Here is a 19,912-nt window from a genome sequence, read left to right as displayed (position 1 = left end):
CCCCCACAGTATATCCAGAGGAAGGCCCCTCCCCTCCCCCTCCCCCACAGTATATCCAGAGGAAGGCCCCTCCCCCACAGTATATCCAGAGGAAGGCCCCTCCCCCACAGTATATCCAGAGGAAGGCCCCTCCCCCCTCCAGTATATCCAGAGGAAGGCCCTTCCCCCACAGTATATCCAGAGGAAGGCCCCTCCCCCACAGTATATCCAGAGGAAGGCCCCTCCCCTCCCCCTCCCCCACAGTATATCCAGAGGAAGCCCCCTCCCCCACAGTATATCCAGAGGAAGGCCCCTCCCCCCTCCCCTCCCCCACAGTATATCCAGAGAAAGGTCCCTCCCCCCTCCCCCACAGTATATACAGAGGAAGGCCCCTCCCCCACAGTATATCCAGAGGAAAGCCCCTCCCCCACAGTATATCCAGAGGAAGGCCCCTCCCCCACAGTATATCCAGAGGAAGGTCCCTCACCCTCACCCCTCCCCCACAGTATATCCAGAGGAAGGCCCCTCCCCCTCCACTCCCCCACAGTATATCCAGAGGAAGGTCCCTCCCCCTCACTCGCCTCTCCTCCCCACAGTATATCCAGAGAAAGGCCCCTCCCCCCTCCAGCAAAGCATTCTCCAATTTCCTTCCTGATCTCCTGAGAGGATATTCCCGGGATCACCTTTCCCTAGAAATGATGAATGTGTGCCGGATGGGTGAATCTTGTGTGAAAACATCGATCACTGACAGGAAGGGATGCGGCATTTCTGGCAGGATTTATTTATATACAGAATGTGGATTTGTGGTAGAAAAGGTAATATAGTCCAGTCCTGATGAAGTCTTTACACGAAACGCGTAGATAGGATGTCATCTCATTTTAATTATTCATCTTTATAATTATCACCTCATTATTATTCCCTATTCTCTTACACCCCATACATCTGGAACGTGCCGCCATTTTGTTTTTAAGGTTGTCAATACACAAATGATCGGAACGATCGGAATATATTTATATGTCATTTTCGTGTCTGAGAACTTCTTCCAACATTTACATTCTGTGATCGCAGCTGAGTGCGATTCCATCCCCGTCTATAGGAATGACCTCATATGGGGTGCTGTGTGTACAATATGGGGTGCTGTGTGTACAATATGGGGTTCTGTGTGTACAATATGGGGTGCTGTGTGTACAATATGGGGTGCTGTGTGTACAATATGGGGTGCTGTGTGTACAATATGGGGGGCTGTGTGTACAATATGGGGGTTGTGTGTACAATATGGGGTGCTGTGTGTACAATATGGAGTGCTGTGTACAATATGAGGTGCTGTGTGTACAATATGAGGTGCTGTGTGTACAATATGAGGTGCTGTGTGTACAATATGGGGTTCTGTGTGTACAATATGGGGGGCTGTGTGTACAATATGGGGTGCTGTGTGTACAATATGGGGGGCTGTGTGTACAATATAGGGGGCTGTGTGTACAATATGGAGTGCTGTGTGTACAATATGAGGTGCTGTGTGTACAATATGAGGTGCTGTGTGTACAATATGGGGTTCTGTGTGTACAATATGGGGGGCTGTGTGTACAATATGGGGTGCTGTGTGTACAATATGGGGGGCTGTGTGTACAATATAGGGGGCTGTGTGTACAATATGGAGTGCTGTGTGTACAATATGAGGTGCTGTGTGTACAATATGGGGGGCTGTGTGTACAATATGGGGAGCTGTGTGTACAATATGGGGAGCTGTGTGTACAATATGGGGGGCTGTGTGTACAATATGGGGTGCTGTGTGTACAATATGGGGTGATGTGTGTACAATATGGGGTGTTGTGTGTACAATATGGGGGGCTGTGTACAATATGGGGGGCTGTGTGTACAATATGGGGTGCAGTGTGTACAATATGGGGTGCCGTGTGTACAATATGAGGTGCCGTGTGTACAATATGGGGTGCCGTGTGTACACTATGGGGGGCTGTGTGTACAATATGGGGTGCTGTGTGTACAATATGGGGTGCTGTGTGTACAATATGGGGTGCTGTGTGTACAATATGGGGGTGCTCTGTGTACAATATGGAGTGCTGTGTGTACAATATGAGGTGCTGTGTGTACAATATGGGGTGCTGTGTGTACAATATGGGGTGCTGTGTGTACAATATGGGGTGCTGTGTGTACAATATGAGGTGCTGTGTGTATAATATGGGGTGCTGTGTGTACAATATGGGGTGCTGTGTGTACAATATGGGGGGCTGTGTGTACAATATGGGGTGCTGTGTGTACAATATGGGGGGCTGTGTGTACAATATGAGGTGCTGTGTGTACAATATGGGGTGCTGTGTGTATAATATGGGGTGCTGTGTGTACAATATGGGGTGCTGTGTGTACAATATGGGGTGCTGTGTGTACAATATGGGGGTGATGTGTGTACAATATGGGGGGCTGTGTGTACAATATGAGGTGCTGTGTGTACAATACGGGGTGCTGTGTGTACAATACGGGGTGCTGTGTGTACAATATGGGGTGCTGTGTGTACAATATGAGGTGCTGTGTGTATAATATGGGGTGCTGTGTGTACAATATGGGGTGCTGTGTGTACAATATGGGGGGCTGTGTGTACAATATGGGGTGCTGTGTGTACAATATGGGGGGCTGTGTGTACAATATGAGGTGCTGTGTGTACAATATGGGGTGCTGTGTGTATAATATGGGGTGCTGTGTGTACAATATGGGGTGCTGTGTGTACAATATGGGGGTGATGTGTGTACAATATGGGGTGCTGTGTGTACAATATGGAGTGCTGTGTGTACAATATGGGGTGCTGTGTGTACAATATGGGGTGCTGTGTGTACAATATGGGGTGCTGTGTACAATATGGGGTGTTGTGTGTACAATATGGGGGGCTGTGTGTACAATATGGGGTGCTGTGTGTACAATATGGGGTGCTGTGTACAATATGGGGTGCTGTGTACAATATGGGGTGTTGTGTGTACAATATGGGGGGCTGTGTGTACAATATGGGGTGTTGTGTGTACAATATGGGGTGCTGTGTGTACAATATGGGGGGCTGTGTGTACAATATGGGGTGCTGTGTACAATATGGGGGGCTGTGTGTACAATATGGAGTGTTGTGTGTACAATATGGGGTGTTGTGTGTACAATATGGGGTGCTGTGTGTACAATATGGGGGGGGCTGTGTGTACAATATGGGGTGTTGTGTGTACAATATGGGGTGTTGTGTGTACAATATGGGGTGCTGTGTGTACAATATGGGGGGCTGTGTGTACAATATGGGGGGGGCTGTGTGTACAATATGGGGTGCTGTGTGTACAATATGGGGGGCTGTGTGTACAATATGGGGAGCTGTGTGTACAATATGGGGGGCTGTGTGTACAATATGGGGTGTTGTGTGTACAATATGGGGGGCTGTGTACAATATGGGGGGCTGTGTGTACAATATGGGGGGCTGTGTGTACAATATGGGGAGCTGTGTGTACAATATGGGGGGCTGTGTGTATAAAATGAGGTGCTGTGTGTACAATATGGGGAGCTGTGTGTACAATATGGGGGGCTGTGTGTACAATATGGGGAGCTGTGTGTACAATATGGGGGGCTGTGTGTATAAAATGAGGTGCTGTGTGTACAATATGGGGAGCTGTGTGTACAATATGGGGGGCTGTGTGTATAATATGGGGTGCTGTGTGTACAATATGGGGTGCTGTGTGTACAATATGGGGGGCTGTGTGTACAATATGGGGGACTGTGTACAATATGGGGGGCTGTGTACAATATGGGGGGCTGTGTGTACAATATGGGGTGCTGTGTGTACAATATGGGGAGCTGTGTGTACAATATGGGGTGTTGTGTGTACAATATGGGGGGCTGTGTGTACAATATGGGGGGCTGTGTACAATATGGGGTGCTGTGTGTACAATATGGGGTGCTGTGTGTACAATATGGGGGGCTGTGTGTACAATATGGGGGGCTGTGTACAATATGGGGTGCAGTGTGTACAATATGGGGGGCTGTGTACAATATGGGGTGCAGTGTGTACAATATGAGGTGCCGTGTGTACAATATGGGGTGCCGTGTGTACACTATGGGGGGCTGTGTGTACAATATGGGGTGCTGTGTGTACAATATGGGGTGCTGTGTGTACAATATGGGGTGCTGTGTGTACAATATGGGGGTGCTCTGTGTACAATATGGAGTGCTGTGTGTACAATATAGGGGTGATGTGTGTACAATATGGGGTGCGGTGTGTACAATATGGGGTGCTGTGTGTACAATATGGGGTGCTGTGTGTACAATATGGGGGGCTGTGTGTACAATATGGGGAGCTGTGTGTACAATATGGGGAGCTGTGTGTACAATATGGGGGGCTGTGTGTACAATATGGGGTGTTGTGTGTACAATATGGGGGGCTGTGTACAATATGGGGGGCTGTGTGTACAATATGGGGGGCTGTGTGTACAATATGGGGAGCTGTGTGTACAATATGGGGGGCTGTGTGTATAAAATGAGGTGCTGTGTGTACAATATGGGGAGCTGTGTGTACAATATGGGGGGCTGTGTGTACAATATGGGGAGCTGTGTGTACAATATGGGGGGCTGTGTGTATAAAATGAGGTGCTGTGTGTACAATATGGGGAGCTGTGTGTACAATATGGGGGGCTGTGTGTACAATATGGGGTGCTGTGTGTACAATATGGGGTGCTGTGTGTACAATATGGGGGACTGTGTACAATATGGGGGGCTGTGTACAATATGGGGGGCTGTGTGTACAATATGGGGTGCTGTGTGTACAATATGGGGAGCTGTGTGTACAATATGGGGAGCTGTGTGTACAATATGGGGGGCTGTGTGTACAATATGGGGTGTTGTGTGTACAATATGGGGGGCTGTGTGTACAATATGGGGGGCTGTGTACAATATGGGGTGCTGTGTGTACAATATGGGGTGCTGTGTGTACAATATGGGGTGCTGTGTGTACAATATGGGGGGCTGTGTACAATATGGGGTGCAGTGTGTACAATATGGGGGGCTGTGTACAATATGGGGTGCAGTGTGTACAATATGAGGTGCCGTGTGTACAATATGGGGTGCCGTGTGTACACTATGGGGGGCTGTGTGTACAATATGGGGTGCTGTGTGTACAATATGGGGTGCTGTGTGTACAATATGGGGTGCTGTGTGTACAATATGGGGGTGCTCTGTGTACAATATGGAGTGCTGTGTGTACAATATAGGGGTGATGTGTGTACAATATGGGGTGCGGTGTGTACAATATGGGGTGCTGTGTGTACAATATGGGGTGCTGTGTGTACAATATGGGGTGCTGTGTGTACAATATGAGGTGCTGTGTGTACAATATGGGGTGCTGTGTGTACAATATGAGGTGCTGTGTGTACAATATGGGGTGCTGTGTGTACAATATGGAGTGCTGTGTGTACAATATGGGGGTGATGTGTGTACAATATGAGGTGCTGTGTGTACAATATGGAGTGCTGTGTGTACAATATGGGGTGCTGTGTGTACAATATGGGGTGCTGTGTGTACAATATGGGGTGCTGTGTGTACAATATGGGGGGCTGTGTGTACAATATGGGGTGCTGTGTGTACAATATGGGGGCTGTGTGTACAATATGGGGTGCTGTGTGTACAATATGGGGGGCTGTGTGTACAATATGGGGTGCTGTGTGTATAATATGGGGTGCTGTGTGTACAATATGGGGTGCTGTGTGTACAATATGGGGTGCTGTGTGTACAATATGGGGGTGATGTGTGTACAATATGGGGTGCTGTGTGTACAATATGGAGTGCTGTGTGTACAATATGGGGTGCTGTGTGTACAATATGGGGTGCTGTGTGTACAATATGGGGTGCTGTGTGTACAATATGGGGTGCTGTGTACAATATGGGGTGCTGTGTACAATATGGGGTGTTGTGTGTACAATATGGGGGGCTGTGTGTACAATATGGGGTGTTGTGTGTACAATATGGGGTGCTGTGTGTACAATATGGGGGGCTGTGTGTACAATATGGGGTGATGTGTGTACAATATGGGGTGCTGTGTGTACAATATGGAGTGCTGTGTGTACAATATGGGGTGATGTGTGTACAATATGGGGTGCTGTGTGTACAATATGGGGTGATGTGTGTACAATATGGGGTGCTGTGTACAATATGGGGGGCTGTGTGTACAATATGGGGTGTTGTGTGTACAATATGGGGGGGGCTGTGTGTACAATATGGGGTGTTGTGTGTACAATATGGGGTGCTGTGTGTACAATATGGGGTGCTGTGTGTACAATATGGGGGCTGTGTGTACAATATGGGGGGGGCTGTGTGTACAATATGGGGTGCTGTGTGTACAATATGGGGTGCTGTGTGTACAATATGGGGGTTGTGTGTACAATATGAGGTGCTGTGTGTACAATATGGGGTGCTGTGTGTACAATATGGGGTGCTGTGTGTACAATATGGGGGGCTGTGTGTATAATATGAGGTGCTGTGTGTACAATATGGGGTGATGTGTGTACAATATGGGGTGATGTGTGTACAATATGGGGTGTTGTGTGTACAATATGGAGTGCTGTGTGTACAATATGGGGTGATGTGTGTACAATATGGGGTGCTGTGTGTACAATATGGGGTGATGTGTGTACAATATGGGGTGCTGTGTACAATATGGGGGGCTGTGTGTACAATATGGGGTGTTGTGTGTACAATATGGGGGGGGCTGTGTGTACAATATGGGGTGTTGTGTGTACAATATGGGGGCTGTGTGTACAATATGGGGGGGGCTGTGTGTACAATATGGGGTGCTGTGTGTACAATATGGGGTGCTGTGTACAATATGGGGGGCTGTGTGTACAATATGGGGTGTTGTGTGTACAATATGGGGGGGGCTGTGTGTACAATATGGGGTGTTGTGTGTACAATATGGGGTGCTGTGTGTACAATATGGGGTGCTGTGTGTACAATATGGGGGCTGTGTGTACAATATGGGGGGGGCTGTGTGTACAATATGGGGTGCTGTGTGTACAATATGGGGTGCTGTGTGTACAATATGGGGGTTGTGTGTACAATATGAGGTGCTGTGTGTACAATATGGGGTGCTGTGTGTACAATATGGGGTGCTGTGTGTACAATATGGGGGGCTGTGTGTATAATATGAGGTGCTGTGTGTACAATATGGGGTGCTGTGTGTACAATATGAGGTGCTGTGTGTACAATATGAGGTGCTGTGTGTACAATATGGGGTGCTGTGTGTACAATATGGGGGGCTGTGTGTACAATATGGGGTGCTGTGTGTACAATATGGGGGGCTGTGTGTACAATATGGGGTGCTGTGTGTACAATGTGGGGTGCTGTGTGTATAATATGGGGTGCTGTGTGTACAATATGGGGTGCTGTGTGTACAATATGGGGTGCTGTGTGTACAATATGGGGTGCTGTGTGTACAATATGGGGTGCTGTGTGTACAATATGGGGTGCTGTGTGTATAATATGGGGTGCTGTGTGTACAATATGGGGTGCTGTGTGTACAATATGGGGTGCTGTGTGTACAATATGGGGGGCTGTGTGTACATTAATGAGGAAAAAAATCAACTTAAATGATTTTAGCAAATGGCTGCAATATAACAAAGAGTGAAATGTTTTTTTTTTTTTTCAATAAATGTTTATTAAAATTTTTCAGATATACATAAAGTCACAGTTATCGGGTATACATTGAATCAGAAGCTGTTAATACAATCAATAAATAAAGCAGAAATTAAAGAACAAGTTCAAAATACGGCCAACTGAGCCTCTTAAAAGAGTGAAAAATTTAAGGGGGGTCTGAATACTTTCCCTCCCCACTGTATGTACCCCTCATACAAAATCCCAACTCCCTTCCTATTATTCCTGGGAATCCGGGATGGAGCTCATATCATCATACATGTATACATACGTGTACACCTCATACATACATGTTAGAGCTGCACGATTACTGGCTAAAATGAGAATCACGATTTTTTTGCTTAGAATAAAGATCGCGATTCTCACGGTGGGCTAACTTTACCGTGTAGTTTTTTTTTTTTAAATTCATTAAAGTGTAATTAAAACAAAAACAAAATGCGTTTGAAAGACCGCTGCGCAAATACGGTGCGACATAAAATATTGCAACAACCACCATTTTATTCTCTAGGGTCTGTAAGATTGGGGTATCAGACTCAAACGGTAGGTGCGTTGTCAGTGAGTACTCCAATACAAAACTGTATTTTTAAGGGCCTGGTAGCCCACTTTTATTTAAAAACACAGAAAAGTTCACAAAGACATCAGTAGCCCTCGCAGGGGGTTCCACCATTACTGTATCTTCCACACTCAATACTTTAGCCTCCTGGTGTATATTCTTGCCATATGGCTGATTCCGGCCTTTAGCCAAGGCCTTAGGTCTGCTCCTCAGACCCAAAAGAGTTTCCTAGAGTGAAGCTCTCTCCTAGCTTACTACTTGCTGCTCTGTCACCAAGTATGTCTGCCTCCTGCAACCTCTGACCCCTCTCAGGAGAATGGGAGTCCGCCTGACCCCTCTCAGGAGAATGGGAGTCCGCCTGACCCCTCTCAGGAGAATGGGAGTCCGCCTGACCCCTCTCAGGAGAATGGGAGTCCGCCTGACCCCTCTCAGGAGAATGGGAGTCCGCCTGACCCCTCTCAGAGGAATGGGAGTCCGCCTGACCCCTCTCAGGAGAATGGGAGTCCGCCTGACCCCTCTCAGGAGAATGGGAGTCCGCCTGACTCCTCTCAGGAGAATGGGAGTCCGCCTGACCCCTCTCAGGAGAATGGGAGTCCGCCTGACCCCTCTCAGGAGAATGGGAGTCCGCCTGACTCCTCTCAGGAGAATGGGAGTCCGCCTGACTCCTCTCAGGAGAATGGGAGTCCGCCTGACCCCTCTCAGGAGAATGGGAGTCCGCCTGACCCCTCTCAGGAGAATGGGAGTCCGCCTGACCCCTCTCAGGAGAATGGGAGTCCGCCTGACCCCTCTCAGGAGAATGGGAGTCCGCCTGACCCCTCTCAGGAGAATGGGAGTCCGCCTGACCCCTCTCAGGAGAATGGGAGTCCGCCTGACCCCTCTCAGGAGAATGGGAGTCCGCCTGACCCCTCTCAGGAGAATGGGAGTCCGCCTGACCCCTCTCAGGAGAATGGGAGTCCGCCTGACCCCTCTCAGAGGAATGGGGATCCCGCCTGACCCCTCTCAGGAGAATGGGAGTCCGCCTGACCCCTCTCAGGAGAATGGGAGTCCGCCTGACCCCTCTCAGGAGAATGGGAGTCCGCCTGACCCCTCTCAGGAGAATGGGAGTCCGCCTGACCCCTCTCAGGAGAATGGGAGTCCGCCTGACCCCTCTCAGGAGAATGGGAGTCCGCCTGACCCCTCTCAGGAGAATGGGAGTCCGCCTGACCCCTCTCAGGAGAATGGGAGTCCGCCTGACTCCTCTCAGGAGAATGGGAGTCCGCCTGACCCCTCTCAGGAGAATGGGAGTCCGCCTGACCCCTCTCAGAGGAATGGGAGTCCGCCTGACCCCTCTCAGGAGAATGGGAGTCCGCCTGACCCCCATGTACAGACTTCCTGTCTGTTGGGTGGAACCCCGAGCCATAGTCAGGTCACAATTAAATAGCCCAACACACAGATGTGCAATCAGCGTGCCTCTCCCTCCAAAATCTGGCGTAAACCAGCAATCTTCCAGGTAGCACAGGGTCCTACTGCCACAGGTCTCTGCTAAAAAGAAAATATCATGTTTGGGGGTTCCAAGTAATTTCCTAGCAGAAAATAATGATTTTTACTTGTAATCAACAAATGTCAGGAAAGGTCTTTAAATGGTTAAAGTTCCCTCATTTACACTCCGGAGTTCTTCCCTTTGATAAAAGAATGAAAAGATACTTTGTTTCTACTTCTTCCCCTGTTGTGATAAAACTTGGCTCATTCCCAGCTGTGAGAACTCTCTGCACTTGTTAGAAAGAATCGTGAAATGCTGTTTTGAAGATCAGGAAGAGAAAACAATTGTGATTAATCTAACGATTATTTGTGCAGCTCAAGTCCCAAACCTTCCCCCTTCCTTCTCTGGAATCAGGAGCCAGTCCTGGCGGGAGACGATCGATCTCCGGACTGTCAGAATGGCGGATCGTTCCGTCCTCTGAAGATCTTCACATAAATCCTCCTGGAGGCGTGGCCTCCCAATACAATAGAGAACAATAATAAATATTCGGGGAATTCCTCTGTATAGAAAACGCTTCTGTCCGAGAAGGAAGTTGTTGTTTTTACTTCTCCAGCGGCCCAAAGATGTGATAAATGCGATGCGATGCGATGATTGAGATGTGATAAATGCGATGCAATAATTGAGATGTGATGCGATGCAATAGATGCGATGATTGAGATGTGATAAATGCGATGCGATGCAATGATTGAGATGTGATAAATGCGATGCGATGATTGAGATGTGATGCGATGCAATAGATGCGATGGCATTTGGGGTTCATGCTCCATCCCCCCAATGTCACTGCTTGTCTTCCTTCATGGGGGGAGGGGCTCTGATACCCCGGAAGTGATGAATACTGAAGAACCGGATGTAAGGTGCAACACCGGAACAGGGATGGTGGGGGAAGGGTAGGGGTGGGGACACGGGTCCCCCCAAAAAGATGAGTAAAATAATTCTTATACTGCATGGGGCTCCCATTGGACCCTGTCATTTTATATGACAGGGTCCCTTTAAATGAAGCCTCTGATTGGCTGGTGACATTCTGGAGCAGTGGGCGGTGCTAAGCAGGCTCAATTTGCATGATATTGCCCCTGTGATATGGAGCCTTCCACTAAACTTCAGGAATCGCAGTGCATAGCAATCACACCGTGTTCATTCGATTTTCTGTGGATGTCAATTAAAAGATAACAACCAAAAAGCAGATCGCAGATTGCGGTGCGTTTGTCTGAATGCGACTCCAATTCTGCAAAAAACAAGTGTCTTCACCCTTTTTATGTAGATTTGAGGTTCGAATCGCAGCACACAGAATGACATGCGTTACGCACAGGAACGCACCCAAGAGAGCGATTGATTTTCTATTCTGATTGACGTCTATAGAGTAGAAGGAAAGCGATTAATCGCTGATAGTTTCTGGCGTACGATGACACGTCGCGGGAGAATTCACTTTCACCGATACGAAGAGAACCGCCCGATGTACAATGCGACAAACGCATCAGAATACCTCAAATTATTGCTGCGCATTTTACTGCCTTTGTTCCCCTTTTTTGTGCGTTGAAAATCGCATGTCAGCTTGCCGTGTTCGGGGGGGACATCAATGAATGCGTTTTACCACAATTTGTAAACGTGCGCAATGTGGGATTTGATAGTTTCAAATTGCATGACACGTTGCCCCCTATTGTCCACAATGGAAGTGATCAAATAGGTGTGACTCTGACTCCATTTTGAAAATAGTTCCCGCCCTGGATTTTGTGAGTTCAGGGGTGACTTGTGTAGACATTTGTGGGGTGCAGTGCGTCTGACATCTGCAGGAAGTCGCACAGAAGTCTTCTAAGTCACACTACTGTGAAATCGCACAATTTCAGTGTTGCGATCGGTGTGTGGGGTGTTAGGCCCGGTTGGATCGGTGTCTGTGCATTTTTAGCACCCCTTTAGGATGGTTGAGTCGCACGCCCGCAGCAAAGACTAACTTCTGATGCGTTTGGCAGGCGGTTGGTCTATTCAAGTAAATGGGGAGGAGCTGGAGAGTTATTTGGGGACTTTGAATGAGAGATTTATACCAAAGAGCCGTCTTAGCAAAAGAACATTTTATTAGACCTTGTGAGATCAAATACTGAATAACACAAAAAACAAAAAGCATACACAGAATCGCATAAACGCAGGGCATCTAAATTCTGACGCCATGGTACTTGGCATATCATGGGGTAAAGACAAGTCCTGCGCAACATGGACCACTGGAAGGGCTGAACGGTGTTGGAAAATCTAGATCAAAACAATAGAAGAGACATAAAATTATCTGTATGGACGTCATGCATTTATGTAAGCCCGACGCGTTTCGTTGAGGTGTACCAAGCTGGGAGCACTGAGGATTCACCAAGATCAATGTGCAGATATCGGTGACAGCCAATACCTGTGTGGATGGAGATCAGTAATATATATTGTATAATAATATTGATGAGAAGTGTGAAGAGTCCATACATCGGATCAGATGAAGAGAAGAACTGATACTCAGAAACCACCAAATATGAAAGAGGAGGAAAGAAAATAAAATGATATTCCGGGTGAGATGGTGAAGGAACCAAAGAGAAAGAAGCCGGCATTCTCTCCCCTGACAGCCACGGAGCGGGCATTCTCTCCCATGACAGCCACGGAGCGGGCATTCTCTCCCATGACAGCCACGGAGCGGGCATTCTCTCCCATGACAGCCACAGAGCGGGAATTCTCTCCCCTGACAGCCACGGAGCGGGCATTCTCTCCCCTGACAGCCATGGAGCCGGCATTCTCTCCCATGACAGCCACGGAGCGGGCATTCTCTCCCATGACAGCCACGGAGCGGGCATTCTCTCCCATGACAGCCACGGAGCGGGCATTCTCTCCCATGACAGCCACGGAGCGGGCATTCTCTCCCATGACAGCCACGGAGCGGGCATTCTCTCCCATGACAGCCACGGAGCGGGCATTCTCTCCCCTGACAGCCACGGAGCGGGCATTCTCTCCCCTGACAGCCACGGAGCGGGCATTCTCTCCCCTGACAGCCACGGAGCGGGCATTCTCTCCCCTGACAGCCACGGAGCGGGCATTCTCTCCCATGACAGCCATGGAGCCGGCATTCTCTCCCATGACAGCCACGGAGCGGGCATTCTCTCCCATGACAGCCACGGAGCGGGCATTCTCTCCCCTGACTGCCACGGAGCCGGTATTCTCCCTTATTATGGCGGCCTGCATAATCTCCCATGATTGGGTCCCTTGAAGCGATCGGTCAGCAGAGGGCGCCGGCCGGTGTCGTGACAATAGATGTCCGCCAATCACCAAACACGATCTTTACCATTCAATTCCCAAATCTTTCATTAACCCCTCCCCCGACCAGCTCAGGTACATTTCCTGCGAGAACCGGCGGTCCTGTATGTGGGAGGAGGATAGCGAGTGTGCCGCCACGGGGGTGTACCTGAGGACTGGATGTGCCCCGGTGACCCGCCATCATGGTGTACAGAGGCAGAACGGGGAACTACCTTTTGTAAGCTTCTAGATTGTAAGCTCTGAGGATCAGGACTCTCCGATCCTCCCGTATTGTACTGTCTGCCCTCATGTTGTACAGCGCTGCGCAAACTGTTGGCGCCATAAAAATTCTGAATAATAATAATAAACAAGGCGATTCCCCATTCTGATGGCAGATCTTCTGTACCCAGCGATCTCTGTCATGTTCCTGGAAGCCCCTCCCCCCTACAGTTAGAACACGCCCAGGGAACACATTTAACCCCTTGATCCCCCCCAGTGTTAACCCCTTCCCTGCCAGTGTCATTTATACATTGATCAATGTAATAATGTCACTGGTCCCCAAAAAGTGTCATTTGTGGTCAGATTTGTCCACCGCATGTCGCAGTCCCACTAAAAATCGCAGAACGCCGCCATTATCAGAAAAAACAATAAATAAAAGTCCCCTAAGTCGATCCCAAAGTTTGTATAGTTTTTCTGCAAACCAATCAATAAACACTTATTGGGTATTTTTTTTTTAACCAAAAATATGTAGAAGAATAGAAATTGCCCTAAAAAGACGAATAAATTTGGATTTGTATTATAGAAAGTAAAACAATTGTCGATTTTTTTGTTTTTGTTTATTTAGAAAAAAAATAAAAATCTCAGAGATGATCAAATCCCACCCAAAAAAATCTCTATTTGTGGGGAAAAGGACATTATTTTTAGTTTTATTTGTGTACAGCATCGCACGACCGCACAATTGTCAGGTAAAGCGACGCAGTGCCGTATCACAAAAAAATGGCCTGGTCATTAAGGGGGGTAAATCTTTCCGAGGCTGAAGAGGGTGAAAAACAATCCCTGGTGATCCCGCCATTAACATCCCCGGCTCCCACTCATTACACAAACATTGTCAGATGGTCACCAGCAGGAGGAAGGAGGTCCTGATTCCTCTATATAGATCTTTATATCACTAGAGGGATCACCAGCAGGAGGAAGGAGGTCCTGATTCCTCTATATAGATCTTTATATCACTAGAGGGATCACCAGCAGGAAGGAGGTCCTGATTCCTCTATATAGATCTTTATATCACTAGAGGGGTCACCAGCAGGAAGGAGGTCCTGATTCCTCTATATAGATCTTTATATCACTAGAGGGGTCACCAGCAGGAAGGAGGTCCTGATTCCTCTATATAGACCTTTATATCACTAGAAGGTTCACCAGGAGGAGGAAGGAGGTCCTGATTCCTCTATATAGATCTTTATATCACTAGAGGGGTCACCAGCAGGAGGAAGGAGGTCCTGATTCCTCTATATAGATCTTTATATCACTAGAGGGATCACCAGCAGGAGGAAGGAGGTCCTGATTCCTCTATATAGATCTTTATATCACTAGAGGGGTCACCAGCAGGAGGAAGGAGGTCCTGATTCCTCTATATAGATCTTTATATCACTAGAGGGATCACCAGCAGGAGGAAGGAGGTCCTGATTCCTCTATATAGATCTTTATATCACTAGAGGGGTCACCAGCAGGAAGGAGGTCCTGATTCCTCTATATAGATCTTTATATCACTAGAGGGATCACCAGCTGGAGGAAGGAGGTCCTGATTCCTCTATATAGATCTTTATATCACTAGAGGGGTCACCAGCAGGAGGAAGGAGGTCCTGATTCCTCTATATAGATCTTTATATCACTAGAGGGATCACCAGCAGGAGGAAGGAGGTCCGTGTTCCTCTATATAGATCTTTATATCTCTAGAGGGATCACCAGCAGGAGGAAGGAGGTCCGTGTTCCTCTATATAGATCTTTATATCACTAGAGGGGTCACCAGCAGGAGGAAGGAGGTCCCGATTCCTCTATATAGATCTTTGTATCACTAGAGGGATCACCAGCTGGAGGAAGGAGATCCTGATTCCTCTATATAGATCTTTATATCACTAGAGGGGTCACCAGCAGGAGGAAGGAGGTCCCGATTCCTCTATATAGATCTTTATATCACTAGAGGGGTCACCAGCAGGAGGAAGGAGGTCCTGATTCCTCTATATAGATCTTTATATCACTAGAGGGATCACCAGCTGGAGGAAGGAGGTCCTGATTCCTCTATATAGATCACTAGAGGGGTCACCAGCGGGAGGAAGGGGGTCCTGATTCCTCTATATAGATCTTCCTATCACTAGAGGGGTCACCAGCAGGAGGAAGGAGGTCCTGATTCCTCTATATAGATCTTTATATCACTAGAGGGACTACCAGCAGGAGGAAGGAGGTCCTGATTCCTCTATATAGATCTTTATATCACTAGAGGGGTCACCAGCAGGAGGAAGGAGGTCCTGATTCCTCTATATAGATCTTTATATCACTAGAGGGGTCACCAGCAGGAGGAAGGAGGTCCTGATTCCTCTATATAGATCTTTATATCACTAGAGGGATCACCAGCAGGAGGAAGGAGGTCCTGATTCCTCTATATAGATCTTTATATCACTAGAGGGATCACCAGCAGGAGGAAGGAGGTCCTGATTCCTCTATATAGATCTTTATATCACTAGAGGGATCACCAGCAGGAGGAAGGAGGTCCTGATTCCTCTATATAGATCTTTATATCACTAGAGGGGTCACCAGCAGGAGGAAGGAGGTCCTGATTCCTCTATATAGATCTTTATATCACTAGAGGGGTCACCAGCAGGAGGAAGGAGGTCCTGATTCCTCTATATAGATCTTTATATCACTAGAGGGGTCACCAGTTGTTAGTAGTTGTGGTGGGAATAAATTTCCATCAGAGGTAGTGAGACAATCAGCAGTAAGTGGATTCAAACATGTTTGGCACAAACATAGATCTCTACTCAGACAAATTAACAAACAAAAAAAAAAAACAACAAAAACAAAAAACAGAAAAACAGACTCGATGGAGAACTCGGCCTTTCTTCTCCCGGCACTTTTCTGTTTCTCTTTTCTAATACAAATTTTTCCTTCCTCATTTGGGAGTTTTGATAAATTATTAATTCGCCCTGAACTAAAAAAATGACAAAAATGTCGACCTTTGATGTATGAGCCAGTAAAGTAGAGCGAGCGATGCTGGGGGCGAGCGATGATGGGGGGGTGGGGGGGTGGCCCTGACACACTCTGTACTCTGTGCCGGGCCGGGCCACAACACCCAATGTCATCACAGGGCTTCCCGTAAAAGAGATTTCCTAATTCAGGAAACAGAGACTCTTTCTACAACAAGTGGCAGAGCAAACCTGCCGAGCGAAAACCAGAATCATCCAGTCCAGAGAGAAAACACCGACTGACAAATCATTCCTCCTATCTGCTGCTTTATTTTATTTTATATTTTTGTTATTTTATTTTTACTATTGATCGAATTCTGGTTAAAACTCCTCATAAAATAGGATTGCTGGTTATTGATGGAATAAAAATATAACTCTGAGAAAGATTTTTTATTAAATATGGCCATTTTATGATTTTTTTTTTTTTTTTTTGTGCAGTAACGTTTTTTTTTTTTTTTTGGATGTTTTATATACAATAAGTACAATTAGCAGAACTACACAGTCTGGTGCGTTCAACTTGTAGCTACTGAATAACTACAAGTCTCAGCTAACCCATCCGGCTCTGTTGTGGGGAGGGTCCTGCCTAAAGCTCTGGGACAACAGTGTCAATATGGGACCCCAAGGATGCCATAGGCTACGCTACAGCTATGAGACCCAATATGGGGCCTAAAGGGTGTCGCAGACACTACTACTCCCATGGGGCACATGCCCAGGGGCCCATCAATACCTGGCTACACAGTGACCTATGAAGGTAGCAATAGAATTAGAAAATGCATAGCAATAAAAGTATGTTATATATATTTTGGAATCCTCTGAACATTTGCTGTGAGGACCACAAGGAATTCTCCCCACTGACCACCAATGTAAGGAACATTCTCACCACTGACCACCAATGTAAGGCACATTCTTCTCACTGATCACCAATGTAAGGAACATTCTTCTCACTGATCACCAATGTAAGGGACATTCTTCTCACTGATCACCAATGTAAGGAACATTCTTCTCACTGATCACCAATGTAAGGGACATTCTTCTCACTGATCACCAATGTAAGGAACATCCTTCTCACTGATCACCAATGTAAGGATCATTCTTCTCACTGATCACCAATGTAAGGAACATTCTTCTCACTGATCACCAATGTAAGGGACATTCTTCTCACTGATCACCAATGTAAGGAACATTCTTCTCACTGATCACCAATGTAAGGAACATTCTTCTCACCGATCACCAATGTAAGGAACATTCTTCTCACTGATCACCAATGTAAGGAGCATTCTTCTCACTGATCACCAATGTAAGGAACATTCTTCTCACTGATCACCAATGTAAGGAACATTCTTCCCACTGATCACCAATGTAAGGAACATTCTTCTCACTGATCACCAATGTAAGGAACATTCTTCTCACTGATCACCAATGTAAGGGACATTCTTCTCACTGATCACCAATGTAAGGAACATTCTTCTCACTGATCACCAATGTAAGGAACATTCTTCTCACTGATCACCAATGTAAGGAGCATTCTTCTCACTGATCACCAATGTAAGGAACATTCTTCTCACTGATCACCAATGTAAGGAGCATTCTTCTCACTGATCACCAATGTAAGGAACATTCTTCTCACTGATCACCAATGTAAGGAACATTCTTCCCACTGATCACCAATGTAAGGGACATTCTTCTCACTGATCACCAATGTAAGGAACATTCTTCTCACTGATCACCAATGTAAGGAACATTCTTCCCACTGATCACCAATGTAAGGGACATTCTTCTCACTGATCACCAATGTAAGGAACATTCTTCTCACTGATCACCAATGTATGGAACATTCTTCTCACTGATCACCAATATAAGGAACATTCTTCTCACTGATCACCAATGTAAGGAACATTCTTCTCACTGATCACCAATATAAGGAACATTCTTCTCACTGATCACCAATGTAAGGGACATTCTTCTCACTGATCACCAATGTAAGGGACATTCTTCTCACTGATCACCAATGTAAGGAACATTCTTCTCACTGATCACCAATGTAAGGAACATTCTTCTCACTGATCACCAATGTATGGAACATTCTTCCCACTGATCACCAATGTAAGGAACATTTTTCTCAATGATCACCAATGTAAGGAACATTCTTCTCACTGACCACCAATGTAAGGAACATTCTTCTCACTGACCACCACTGTAAGGAACATTCTTCTCACTGACCACCAATGTAAGGAACATTCTTCTCACTGACCACCAATGTAACCATGCAATCATGAGTTGTAGATATAATCAGTTTTAGCAGAGGGTTCCCTGAGACCAGAAAGGTATTTGAAGGGTTCCTCTGGGTTGAAAAGGTTGAGATACAGAGTTGACATTAAAAATTGAAGTCACTGGAGAACCTTCCTTCGAGATGAAGATTCGAGAGGCAGAGGGGCCACATCATGGTTATGCTGTGTGGCCCCACCAAAGCTAATTACATTGTAAGGTTGAAAAAAAGACACAAGCCCACCTAGTTCAACCAACAGAAAAATTGAAAATTGTATCAAATACATAATGTAATTTTCCTTTCTTGGTGCCTCTCCATGGCGGCGTACAGAGATCCACCACCATGAAGACAGCAGAAAAAATCAATAAAAAGCCTTAATATACAGAACTTTAGGCAGAAAGAAAGGTTTCAGGCACAACCTCCAAATACGGAACCCCATATCTATGGTGGATCCAGAGAAAGGCAACCACCCCTTTAATAAAGCATAATCCAAGTTCTTTTTTACTTCCCTTCCTGGGGATCCACCATGGGTATCGGGTTCTGTATATGGAGGTTGTACCTGAAACTAAACACCTGCAACAGGAACCCATTGTGACCATCAGAACGAAATCTCCACTCACCAGAAAGAAGAAGGCTCTCATTTTCGAGGTTTCCCTCCCCCACCGCCTGTTCTTATTATTTCCACCGAACACTCGGAAAGACGCTTTGGCACATTTTTCCAAAAACTTGTTCAGCCCGGTTTATCCAACAGCGAGCCACCAAAACTTCTAGCACTCCTTAGAGGGATCCTTAGTGAGCGTTCTCCATGAGTCGAGAGGACTTTATCGTCAGTAAAGGGTTGAGATCCAAGCGATGTGAGTCTGCCTGTTCCCTCTGCTCCTTCCTGCCTGTCCCCCCCACCTCTCTCTCTGGCTGTGGCCCCTCCCTGATACAGTCAGGATCCCAGAAGTGAGAACCCAGCCAAGTATGAGATCAGGAAATGACAGCGAAGGGCGAGGGTGGGCGGAGCCGAGGACATCAAAGGCACAACTTTGTTACAATGTAAATATCATGTAAAAATAGACGGAAGGGAATTGTCAGCGACATTGGGATTTATTGTAATCACTGAAAGTCGCATGGAAACGAAACCCAAAACCAGAAACGTCACTGGCTGGTTCTCCAGGTGAAAATAAAGGAAAGAAAGCCTAAAAAAGAAAACTAATGCAGCTATCACATCTAAGAATTGGTACGCTGCGATATAATTAATGTTTGCTTTTGGAGTTATCACCACTTTAAAGCTGAACTCCGAACACAAAAAACTTTAACCCCTTCTTGCCGTGCGTAGGGCCACATATATACCCTACTGTGTGCTGGAATCACAGCGCATAGAGATCGACCAATCACAGACAGCTACTGTACTAACCAGGAGGAGCAGTTCCCGACCACCTGAT

General features: G+C 46.8%; 1 protein-coding gene across 1 annotated transcript in view; it reads right to left on the bottom strand.

Moving 5' to 3' along the window:
* Positions 1-19,416, bottom strand: part of TNFRSF1A (TNF receptor superfamily member 1A) — a 48,611-nt gene extending 29,195 nt beyond the window's left edge. The window contains 1 exon segment of the mRNA XM_073595369.1: positions 19,103-19,416. Coding sequence (XP_073451470.1) covers positions 19,103-19,123 — 21 coding nt within the window. The 5' untranslated portion in view covers positions 19,124-19,416.
* Between the last annotated feature and the right edge of the window lie 496 nt (positions 19,417-19,912).

Source organism: Aquarana catesbeiana, linkage group LG08 (assembly GCF_042186555.1).
Source record: "Aquarana catesbeiana isolate 2022-GZ linkage group LG08, ASM4218655v1, whole genome shotgun sequence".
NCBI classification, from domain to species: domain Eukaryota; kingdom Metazoa; phylum Chordata; class Amphibia; order Anura; family Ranidae; genus Aquarana; species Aquarana catesbeiana.
Note: the sequence above shows the minus strand (reverse complement) of the source record. Positions and strands in the feature narration are given on the sequence as shown.